The sequence below is a fragment of the Acanthisitta chloris genome, unplaced genomic scaffold, assembly GCF_000695815.1.
Source record: "Acanthisitta chloris isolate BGI_N310 unplaced genomic scaffold, ASM69581v1 scaffold27818, whole genome shotgun sequence".
NCBI classification, from domain to species: Eukaryota; Metazoa; Chordata; class Aves; order Passeriformes; family Acanthisittidae; genus Acanthisitta; species Acanthisitta chloris.
Genome location: NW_008689106.1, coordinates 1 through 11820, shown reverse-complemented (window position 1 = coordinate 11820; position 11820 = coordinate 1). Strand labels below are relative to the sequence as shown.

The following is an 11820-nucleotide window of genomic DNA, read 5'->3' as shown; positions in this document are numbered from 1 at the left end:
CGCGGCGGCAGCGGCAGAGCAGGTGCTGTCCTGGGGTCGTTGGGCTGTTCACAGCACAGCTCCTCCACAGCTCGCTGACAGGTGTAGCCAGGTGGCCCTGGGGCTCTTGTCCCAGGTAACAAGCAATAGGACATTTGGAGATGGCCTCAGATTTCAACAGGGAAAGTTTGGATTAGGATTAGGATTAAGAAAAAATTCTTCACTGGAAGAGTTGTTGAGCCCGGGGACAGGCTGCCCAGGGCAGTGGTGCAGTCACCATTCCTGAAAAGGCTTAAAACATGTGTAGATATTCACTTAAGGGCATGATAAGAGGACTAGAGCACCTTCCCTATGAGGACAGGCTGAAAAAGTTGGGGCTGTTGAAGCCTGGAGAAGAGAAGGTTGTGTGAAGATCTCCAGTACTTGAAGGAACTACAGGGAAGCTGGAGAGGGACTCTTTGTTAGGAATTGCAGTGATAGGACAAGGAGTAATAAGGATAAATTGAAAGACAGAAATTTAGATTAGATACTAGGAAGAAAATTTCCCTGTGAGGGTGGTGAGACACTGGCACAGGTTGCCCAGGGAGGCTCTGGCTGCCCCAACCCTGGCAGTGTTCAGAGCCAGGTTGAGCGCTCTGCTCTGGTGGGAGGTGTCCCTGGCCAGGGCAGGGGGTTGGGACTAGATCTTTAAGGTCCATTCCAACCCCTTAACATTCCATGGTGGATTTGGCAGTGCTGGGGTAATGCTTGGATTTGATCTTTAAAGGTCTTTTGCAATCTAAACAGTTCTATGATTTTCAAAGAGGAGCACAAGCTAAAGAAACCATTTTTATATTGGTGGATGAACCTTAAGACAACTTTGATATTTGTCAGAGTAGTCAGAAACTCTCCCCCCCACTTTTTAAATAACTTTTTGGGTTTGTTTTTCTTGCTGCATAGGTACCTCTTCAACATGTAATGTGATAGGGGAGGAAATGAAAGGTTAAAGACTTCACTCTGTTAATTGTGTTTATTGGACTGGATCACAGAGTGTCCTTTTAGTAGTTATTTGAACTCACCTTGAACTCACTTGTGATGTGCTCATGGAAGGAATGGTACTGTGGAAGAGACAAACCTGCCAGGCACCATATTGCGTTTACAGTGTTTTACTTTGAAGTCTTTTAGGAATTTATTCTTTCTATTTTTTAAATCTTAATGATGTAATGACTGCTAAAAGTTGCTTAACAGCAGGCCTTTCCACAGACCATGCCTTTTGTTTAGGAAGTCCATCATCTGTCTTACCAGTTTAACTATCCAGTAGTTAGCATGAGGAACTTTTTTTTAGCAGTGACAGTGAGGTAAAAATGCAAAGTACATGTATTTGTGGTAAACTCTTATAGAGTCACACTGCAAAGAAAATAGAAATGCCACCTGTAATGGTAAGGGGTAAGATATGATAAATTCTGTACAAAGAACAAGTGTTTTCCTGTTACAGATAGGAGTATAACAAACTAAAGTGGAAGGGAATTATTTAGTGAAGGTTATGTCATGTATTATGGTGAATCAGTGGGGATGACAGTTATTCTCTGTGCTACCCACAGGCCCTGGACAGGCTTATTGTCCATCTCCATAGTCATGGATCTTCTTTTAGACTGAGCAGACATGGCCCTCAACTTCCACAAAATGACACTATTTTCTCCTTTTAGCCATCACAGGGTCAGGCAGTAGTACTTGGGAATGGTAAGGATTTTGTGCATGCACTTTTGGGTCAATTAAATTGTTTGCATTATTTAAAACTGATTTCAAAGTTCAATATAAAGCTTTTAAATGTACCAATTTGAGCAAAAGAGCTATTAAATCTCACTGTGATTTGTTCTTGGTTCTTTTTTTTTTTTTTTGTCCTTTTCTCTTGTCAGTTCACAAAGCCTAATGAGAACAGTGCTGATTATCCTGACATGGCTAAGGAAGCAGGTAATTCATTAATAAAGCATTTTGTTTGATTGCTGATGCTTATTTTAAGTCTTACAGTTAATGTTTTTGTTATACATCTGAAGGAAGGATGACTCTTCTGTAAACAGATACGTATAAATGGCAAATCTAAAACTGATAAAGAAAAGAACACTTTCACAAAATCCAAAACTGACTTGTTCAACCTGCAGCCTCCAGTGCTGAAGTTAGAAGAATGGTTTAAAATTGCACTGGACACTTCATTAATTCAATAGTTACCAATATTATTCAAACATACTTCAATTGGGATGAACAGCCTTTGTTGAACACAGAATTGGTTGCATGAAATTTTCTGATAAAGGAGCTTGTTCAAAACTCAAAAGACTGTGAAATTGGCCTTATGAGTATTAAGGTACAAGACTATTAACCATTTGCATCATACATTAAGGAGTTCCTACAACTCTTTTTCTTGTCTGTGTGTGCAGGAATCATGCCTCCTACTCTAGGTTTGCTTGTTAGGGTTATGAGAGTTGCTTTTTATTTTTCCTTCCAATTTTAAACTTTGTTTTCAACTTTTAAACTGCTTTTCAGGCCAAGCAGCTTTAGCTGATGCCGGGATTCCTTACTCAGCAGTGCAGCAGGCGTGTGTGGGTTATGTTTATGGTGAGTAATGCCATTTGATTGGGATGTGACAGCTGCAGACATCTCATGGATAAAGTTTATCCACTTCTGTGTGGATAAAATATGGGAGAATCCCATCAATAAGGTTTCTGTTATGGGGAAGTCTATTTCCACTCCAAAGAGCTTTTCATGTACTTTCCTCCTGGTTCTCTGTTCAAGACTGTGTGGCAACTGAAGTAGGGGCAGTCAGCTGTGATTCCTAGAGCAGCTTCCAAGCCACACCTCTTTGACCTTTCTGTCCACCCACCTCCCTTTGATCCATGGCCTGTTGTCACAGGAGCAGGACAAACTTCTAGTTTAAAACCTGATGAGTTTCATCTTGTTTCTAGGGTTCTTTACTGTGGATACCTGAGAGACATACTCAAGATGACAGTTCCAAAGCTCTGGTTTGCAGTTTAAGGGGTAGCACTGCACATACATGGCAGGATTTAATTTGTGAGTGAGATTTTGAGCATGTACCTTATTTTACTGTTGTGTTTCTCTCTAAAGGTGACTCAACCTGTGGACAGAGAGCTATCTATCATGGCCTGGGTCTAACTGGCATTCCTATCATTAATGTTAACAACAACTGTGCTACTGGATCCACTGCTCTGTTCATGGCCAAGCAACTAGTAGAAGGAAGTGAGTTGTTTTGATCTGGGGCTGGGTAATACATATTCTCTATTTCTATCAATGTAACTTGAATGAAGATTGGAACTAATGAATGTGTGAGCACTTTTGAGTTGTAAATGTCCTGTCCCCATGGGCAAAGCTGTGTTTTCTGCCTCTCTCAGCTGTAAAGGCTGGTCAGTTGTACATACAAATGATCAAGCACTTGAAAGAGTCAGACTGTCACTATGAGCTGGGGCATTGTGTGTGCACCTGAGAGATTGCCTGGGATGCAGTAGGATGGTGTATGTGGATATAAATGTCATAAGCTATATGAACACAGTCAGTACTAGGTCAGTTAAGTGTTTCCTGGAATAAATGTTTGGAGTAGTGCAGGGCAAGTTGCATTATACTACTGCAAGACATGAGATTCTGCAGGATGGAAAGGAGAGAAGAATCTGCTAAAATCTTAGCTTTCTTCTTTTGTCTTTTTTTTTTTATTAACTTGAAGTTAACACAAGTGTTTGACTAACACATTTTTGGAAGGGAGGGGAGAGAGCGGACTGTCAAAAATAAACCCAAGTCCTGTACTGATCTCTCACTCTTGAGTATCAATATATTTGTATCAATACTTTTTCTACTTTAATTTGACTCTCTTTCAAAAAATGAAGAAAGGAGGAAGAGCAGCTGGTAGGTGTTTCTGTATGTATCTTGTAATTAAATAGCTGTTAGTACACAGTGTCATTTATAATTACATTGTGTTTTAAATAGCCACAAATTTTATTTTAAGGTTTGGCAGACTGTGTTCTGGCACTTGGATTTGAGAGGATGGGAAAAGGATCCCTTTCTTCAGGTGTAAGTGTCTGAAACACTTCCTATGTTTGGTGTCGATGAGACACATCTCAATCTCTGAGACATATTCTCATGAATACCAGTTGCTGTAGAGGATGAAAAAATAAACCATTATTTTGGATAAGATATGGAATCTGGGTCTTCTGGCTTGATGCTTACTCAGTTGACCTGTTAACACACTTTCCCAAAAGCTAAGGGCTCCTTGACTCTTCTTTGTTTTTACTGGAGAAGTGTGTGTGGGTTTGTTTGTGTTTTGCCTTATGGCAAGCAGTATTAGAGCCCATATGTCATTTAACTACAGAACTGCCAAATTTGATAATATATGCAGAGGTTTGGGTGAGAAATGTTAAATTTAACAGTGATAAAAATGAGCAAGAGTTATCTTTTAACATGCTTTACACTATTTCATCTAAGCTTCATTGAAAAGGCCAATATAGAATCAATTTTGTAACTTGGAACTGTATTAACTATAGGATTTTAAGTGAGGTGAAAAAACCCAAAGTCCTCTGATTAAAGTAGTGACTGTGGTAGAAATCATGATCCTTGCCTTGAATCAGTGCAGTGGTTATAATGTTAAGCATTTTCTGCTTATTTGCTCTTTTTTTGTAGCTGGGAGATGGTGAATGCTTCTAAATAAGTCACTGAAGTGCAACATACTGTGCAGAGGAACTGTTAAAATAGCAGTAAAGCCTCTATTGAGCTTGAAATCCATGGTACTTCTGTGGTGATGTTGTAGAGAAAAGGAAATTATGCCTTGCTTTGTAACTGTTTCTCTTGTTTTTAGTTTTCAGACAGAACTAATCCAATGGACAAACATTTGGAAATTATGATAAATAAATATGGCTTAGCAAGTGCCCCAGTGGCACCTCAGATGTTTGCAAGCGCTGGCAAAGAGCATATTGAGAAATATGGTATGTTAAAATACATCTTCTCATTGTCTTCTCTTAATGAATTGATTCAAAAATAATATATTAGGATTTTGTTTTTAAAAAATGGCAGCAATCAGTGTCCTTTCTTTCACCCAAGTACTGCAACTGCAGCATCTCCACTTTTCAGGAATGCATTTGGATAAAGGGTTACCTACAGGAAAGTTGGTGATGTGTAGGCAAACAAAACCATCTGGAGACAGAATTAAAGCTGTGATACAGTGTCTGCTAATCATACTAATGGTGTAAGTTGTGTTCCTGTAAAGTGTTAGCAATGAGGTTGTATAACTTCCTGCATTTTTGCCTTGTGCCTTAGGATAGGTACATAGGCTTGGGACTGAATTGCTTGGCAAAAGTTTGCAGGTATTTGATTTCATACCTAGTACTAGGCTGCTGCCACTGCTGTTTCTTATCTCCTCACCAGACAAGGGAATTGGCTCCAAGGTAATAGGATGGGCCATTGTGCATCTTCTATTTGCACTTATGTTTAGGCTATTATATGGAAAAAGTTTAGATTTAGACTTTCAGTGCAGCTGTTTTGCACTGACAGGAAAATGAACATTCAAGTTTCAGTAATACAATAATACATCAAATAAAATGCACTTATTTTCTGTATTTTTATGTAAGTGTTAAATATCCAAGTGAGTTATTCTGTTAGCAAAAACTCAACTGGTTTTAGTAGTCTTCATCTGATTTTGAGACCTGAGTTGAGTTCTAGGGAAAGCCTTGATAACAGTGATTCTCTTGCAAAGATGCTTGTAGAGGTCAGATTCTTATGACACAATATTTAAACTGTTATGTTAGCACTGTTTGGGTAAACAGAGCATTTCAACAGAGCTTTCTTTCCCCTTCCAGGGACAAATCCAGAATACTTTGCAAAGATTGCATGGAAGAATCACAGCCATTCAACTAACAACCCGTGAGTCCTGTGCTCTGCCTCTGTATTGAACATCCCTGGTTGTTAAAGAATTCCTGCACAGCCAAGTATTACTTGTAGAAATGTTTTGCAGAGCTTATTCTTTATTATGGACTGAGAATTTAACCCAGTATAAATTCTATATCCAGTGTCTTATACTTTGTAAAAACAGCTCTATAGCTTGATACTAGTATGTCTTCTGCTGAAACTGAGATGGCATCTATGTGTTTTCCATAGGTATTCCCAGTTCCAGAAGGAGTACACATTAGATGAAGTTCTGCATTCTCGCAAAATCTATGATTTCTTGACTGTCTTACAGTGTTGGTAAGGAGAGGACTTGGCATTGTGAAATAAATCTTGATGTTAAGACAAATATGGTAGCACATCTGTGTATGTGTGTAAATTGAAACGTACAGATTAAGTAAAACTGTAAATTTTAATTTACATCCCAGCAGACTTTATAAAAAGAGACTACTTTAAGTAAAACTTTTCATAAGTAAAACAACTGTGGAAACTCTGTCTTGACCAAGCTCTAGATACCTGTTCATAGTGCAACACAGTGAGCTGAAATCCATTTTGTACTTTGGAATGTGTCATTGTGTCATTCTGTTTCTTTTACTAATGTGCACCATTGTTGTTCAGTGTTAATTTTTCTCTTCAGCCTTTCCTATACACACCTGAAAGGTGTATATATGTTTATATATGTTTATAGCCAAGTGGAAGCTTTGATTTTTCCTAAATCAAAGGCTGGTGAAGGGACTGGAGCACAAGTGCTATGAGAAGAGGCTGGGGGAGCTGGGGGTGTTTAGCCTGGAGAGGAGGAAGCTCAGGGGAGACCTTATCACCCTCTACAACTCCCTGACAGGAGGTTGGAGTCAGGTGGGGGTTGGTTTCTTCTCACAGACCATTAGCAAGAGGACAAGAGGGCACAGACTCAAGCTCTGCCAGGGGCGGTGTAGGTTGGATATTAGGAAGAGATCTTTTACAGGGAGAGTGATCAGACATTGGAATGGGCTGTCTGGGGAGGTGGTGGATTCACCATCCCTGGAGGTTTTCAAGCTGAGACTGGATGTGGCACTTGGTGCCATGGTCTAGTAACCACAGTATGGTTGGACTTGATGATCTTTGAGGTCTTTTCCAACCAGGTTGATTCTATGATTAAATTGAAACCCCTTAATGATACATTTCTGTTTTGATGTCCTGCTCTTCAAATGTCTATTATAAACACTACTGAAAGTGTCCAGTAAACACTGACAGAATTTATAGTTCCAGTGGCATCAGCCAAAAAAAGTGGTTTTTTTTTCCTTTGTCCTTTTTGGGTTTTGCTTTGTCTTAAAAGCTAAATTTATGGAAGATTGACCTTACTAATTTAGAACGATGACATCACTGTTTTTCTTTCAATCAGTCCAACATCAAATGGTGCTGCAGCTGCAATTTTGGCTAGTGAGGAGTTTGTGGAAAAGCATAAGTTGCAGCCAAAAGCTGTGGAAATTCTGGCCCAGGTGATGGCTACTGATTATCCAAGCACATTTGATGAAAACAGTTGCATGAAGATGGTAGGTTGGCAATTCTCTGTACCCTGGTACTCATCAGGTTGGTTTTTCTGGGGTTCTTTGTTTATGGGTTTGGGTTGGGCTTGTTGTGGGTGTTTCGTTAGTACCTGCAAGTCCTAATCATACTATAGACATTTCCATGTCAGTAAACAAAGAATTCTGTGGTGAATGTCGGTGATTTTTTTTGGACAGGTATGGAATAAGCAAAGTGTGGTTGTGACAGTAAGGAATTTATGAACAGGCTATCAAAACCTAGTTTTTAACAATTTATTTACAGGCTATTTTTTAAACAATTTGAACAGCACGAAAATATTTCTGTTTAGAAAGTAATGAAACTTTAAACAATTGTACTTATGCCTATGTAATACTGAAGCTGAAATACCCTGTTGGGCACAGTCATGATTACTTGCTGAAATAGAATGAAGGGAAAGATCTGAACCACAAAATCTGGATCTCACTGCAAATTGAATAAAATAATTGGATGTAAGTCAAACTATTAGGATACCCAACAGTTCCTTCTGCATTTGTGTTCTATTTGGGTTTCAAATACAGTTCTAGTCAGGTGGCTGATAGAAAAAGGTAACAAGACAGGTTGAGGATTTGTTTCAAGGCTGTTGGTCTGAGCCATGCAAGGGATCAATTTGGCTTGTGCCCAAGGTTGAGAAAATAAAGGATATTCCCCAGAAAAATTTTGCATGTCAGCAGTGAGACTTGGATTGTATTGTTTATTTCTATCCAATTCATATTGTATGAATATTGAACTCTGGTCTGTGATGCACTAGGATCAAAATGCCACCTCCTACTTCCACTCACAAGACCTAGAGAAGCATGGTTAAGATTATGTGTCAAAAGGAAATTGCTAGCTGTATTTCTTTAATGAGATTTTAACATGCAGTTTCTTTATGCAGGTTGGCTATGACATGACAAAAAAAGCTGCAGAAAAATGTTTTGAAAAAGCAGGTCTGAAGCCTACAGATGTTGATGTGATTGAACTTCATGATTGCTTCTCTGTTAACGAGTTCATTACCTATGAAGCTCTGGGACTCTGTCCAGAAGGTAATGGCAGCAATGGATATCATTGTTTTATTAACACGGAAAGCATTGAAAATACCTTTTTATCTGTTCACATAATTAGAGCTTTGAGTTTTCTACTGGAGAGATCTTTTGTATTTGAATGTCTTATTAACTCATCTCAGAAAAGCAAGTTACCACTCTAGAAGAATAAGGAAGACCTGCAAAGTCTAGAATTAGTTTAACAGATAAGCAAGTGACTATGGTTTCTGAAGGAATGCACTGGGCATATTAAAGTGTTGGACAACTGTATGAAATCATAAGGCTAACTTGTGCAGGGTTGGCTCTTCTCAGCAAGCAGAGCAAGACAATTAAGGACTCCTGTGATCTCAGTACTGTGCCCCTTTTTCAGGGCTGTATACTTACCTACCCCAACATTTCCCTCCATCTTTGTATTTCTTTTAAGAAGATAAAATTTGGACAAGAATTGCCTATAGAGGCCTTACAAAGTGACTTATCTTTGATGTGATGTTTTTTTAAATTCTGAAACATATTTGGTTGTGGGCAAGTTGTGTACCTGCCTCTAAACTCAACTGTACTAGCAATGCACAATCTGTCCAGATCAGTTCAATGTCTTTGAGGTGGGTGGATTTACAGCAGGTCAAATGGCAGTGGAGTTTAAATCTGTAAGACAAACCATTAAAATTTGCTACTGAAGAGGTTTTTGTTTGACTTCAAATAATGCAGTGAACTGTCATTTCAGTTTGTGACATATTTAAATTCTAAATGTAATCTTGCTTTGCATAAATAATCATCTGATACCGTCTTTCTCTCATTTGTTTGTAACTGATTCTGAGAAAATACCACGTTCTGGCACTAGATGGTGTATTAAGTCTGAGCTTTCTTACTGAAACAGAAGTTCCTGGAACTCCAGCGAGAATTTTTGTGTTTGTAGGTCTTCGAATATTTGCCTTTGAATGTTTGCTTTTTACTGTCATCTTTGGTGTGTTTTTTATGGTATCTGCAGCAAAAATGGTCAGTGTTTGACATTATCTAAATAGATACATGAAGCTCTTTAGCTTCACTCCTTAAATTGATGCAGAATCCTGATGGTCTTTGTCTGTTTGTCTAATAAATCTTGTGCATGGTAATTTAATAGTGCAATTCTCACAACCTTTGGTCAGTCTGACCTTAATAGTATATGAAACTTGTTTGGGAATGGTAGACTAATTAGGCATAGAGATTGATGATTAGGTTTAGATGTGGATTTAGATATACATGACCAACTGATATTCTCATTTAGTGGCAGAAGTAAGTTACAAATACAGGAGCCATGGCAGATCTTTCTTAGACTGAAAGTTAATAATTTGGCTGAAAAATCTGGTACAAGAATAAAGGAATAAGAGCCTGGTTAAAAGGGAGAACTGTCTGTAGTCTGGACACACAAGGAATTCTAAGCATTAGTCTTATGAGTGCTTTTCTTTACTCTCTGAATGTCTGATTGCATCTCAGGGTACACCAGCCACTTCTGTGGCAAGGGCTCATGTTAAGCTTGGTGTTCACCATGTCCTGGGGGTCACAAATTACAACTAACCCCTCTTGTACAGAAAACAGTTATCACTGCAGTTTCATGAACTAAATAATAAACAGCTTCAGTGTATTTTTTATATCATATTTAATATTAATATGATAATATACATATGTATTAATATTAATATATCATGAAAACAGTTCAACAGCAAATGTTAAAAAAAGCTTTTTGAATCAAGTGCTTCTCTTCCATGTTACGTTTTCTCCAGAGGTATAAGCAAGCCTCATCAGTGTAGTTTGGCTAATTTCTGTCCGTGAAATCTGTGCTGTAGCATTTCCTAGGTTCTGACTGACCTGCAGCATCTCTGGTCAGTGACAGCAGAATTGACAAATACTTTCAAACAAAAAAGCAACAATTTTCTTTCATAAATACTGTTTTCTAGGAAGAGCATGTGACCTGATTGACAGAGGAGACAATACTTATGGAGGAAAATGGGTTATTAATCCCAGTGGTGGCTTGATCTCAAAGGGACATCCTCTTGGTGCCACAGGTATGCAAACACACTTCATTTAGTTGTGCCTGTTAGATGTGAGAGAGAGCTCTTGAGCAGGCAGGTGCCTCCCACTTGTGCTTGAAACATGAGGGCCTCATCATCAGCTCCAAAGCCGCTTCCCAGTCTCCTCATTTCCAGATAATGCAAGTGGGTTTTGTTTGGTTGGTTTGTTTTCTTTAAACTGCTATGCTTGTTTCCAAGTGAATCGGCTCTTGGATAAAATGTGTTTGGATTTATGATGATAATTCACATTCCTTGTTTGGAAATGAGAAGCTGTCAGAAGACTGGAGAAGAGGAAACCTTGTAGAACACCAAACCTTAATCTAACCAGCTGTAACAGTGAGACGTCTGCAGTTAGTGCTGGAGTGGGGAAGCATTAGGAAACTTTGGGGAAAGAAAAGTTCCAGATAAACAAGGTCATAACATGGTGAGAGTATTGCATTGCTAGGTTTGTGTTATCTTTTTGTCAGATACACAGTGATTAAAGTAGAGGCAATTCCTGGTGTTCTTGCCTCTCTCCATTGCCATGGGATGGGGGAAGATTCATTGAAATGCAGGAGATGACATATCTCCAGCCTGTCAGCTTCCCTTCCCTGGGAACAGTCTTGAGGCTGGCTGAATGCTAATCAGGGGTCATCTAAGTCCTCTGAAATTTCCAAGCCATTCCAAGGCAGGCTGCACCATGGGGCACACTCTCTCCTCGAGGCTGAGGGAATGTAAATGATACCTGTTCTTTCTTATCTAAGAATTATAAAACTCCTTAACTCATCCTCTTCAGAATGTTTCAGCTGACAATGCAGATTCCTTGTCTGCCTGGCCCAAAGGCCTGTGCCTATGTCTAGGGGAAGGGAAAGGAAGGGATTGAGGGAGGAAGAAATGTGTGTGCCATAGAACAGGATCCTGATTGCAGGAAGAGCTGATGGACTAGCAGAGGGAGACTGAGGGTAAATGTCCAGAGCACTGTGTCCAGTTCTGGACCCCTCACTGCTAGAAGGACATTGAGGTGCTGGAGTGTGTCCAGAGAAGGGTGAAGGAGCCGGGGAAGAGCCTGGAACACAAGCGCTGTGAGGAGAGGCTGAGGGAGCTGGGGCTGTTCAGGCTGGAGAGGAGAAGGCTCAAGGGAGACCTTATCACCCTCTACAACTGCCTGAAAGGAGCTTGCAGCTGGATGGGGATCAGTCAAGGGGATAGCCAGGTGGGGTCAGTCTCTTCTCCCAGCTAGTGACAGAATGTGAGGACACAGCCTCAAGCTGTGCCAGGGGAGGCTTAGGTTGGACATTAGGAAGAATTTCTTCACAGGGTAT

At 39.6% G+C, this 11820-nt stretch overlaps 1 protein-coding gene across 1 annotated transcript; it reads left to right on the top strand.

Annotated features, from left to right (window-relative positions):
• Nucleotides 1-1874: 1874 nt before the first annotated feature.
• On the top strand, nt 1875-10513 carry LOC103808519 (non-specific lipid-transfer protein; the record flags this gene model as incomplete). Its single annotated transcript, XM_009081308.1, has 10 exons — nt 1875-1929; nt 2497-2568; nt 3076-3207; nt 3965-4029; nt 4811-4937; nt 5808-5871; nt 6106-6192; nt 7274-7424; nt 8330-8477; nt 10406-10513. Coding segments are annotated over 10 exons (1009 nt in total), but the record flags the coding sequence as incomplete, so codon positions are not given.
• Between the last annotated feature and the right edge of the window lie 1307 nt (nt 10514-11820).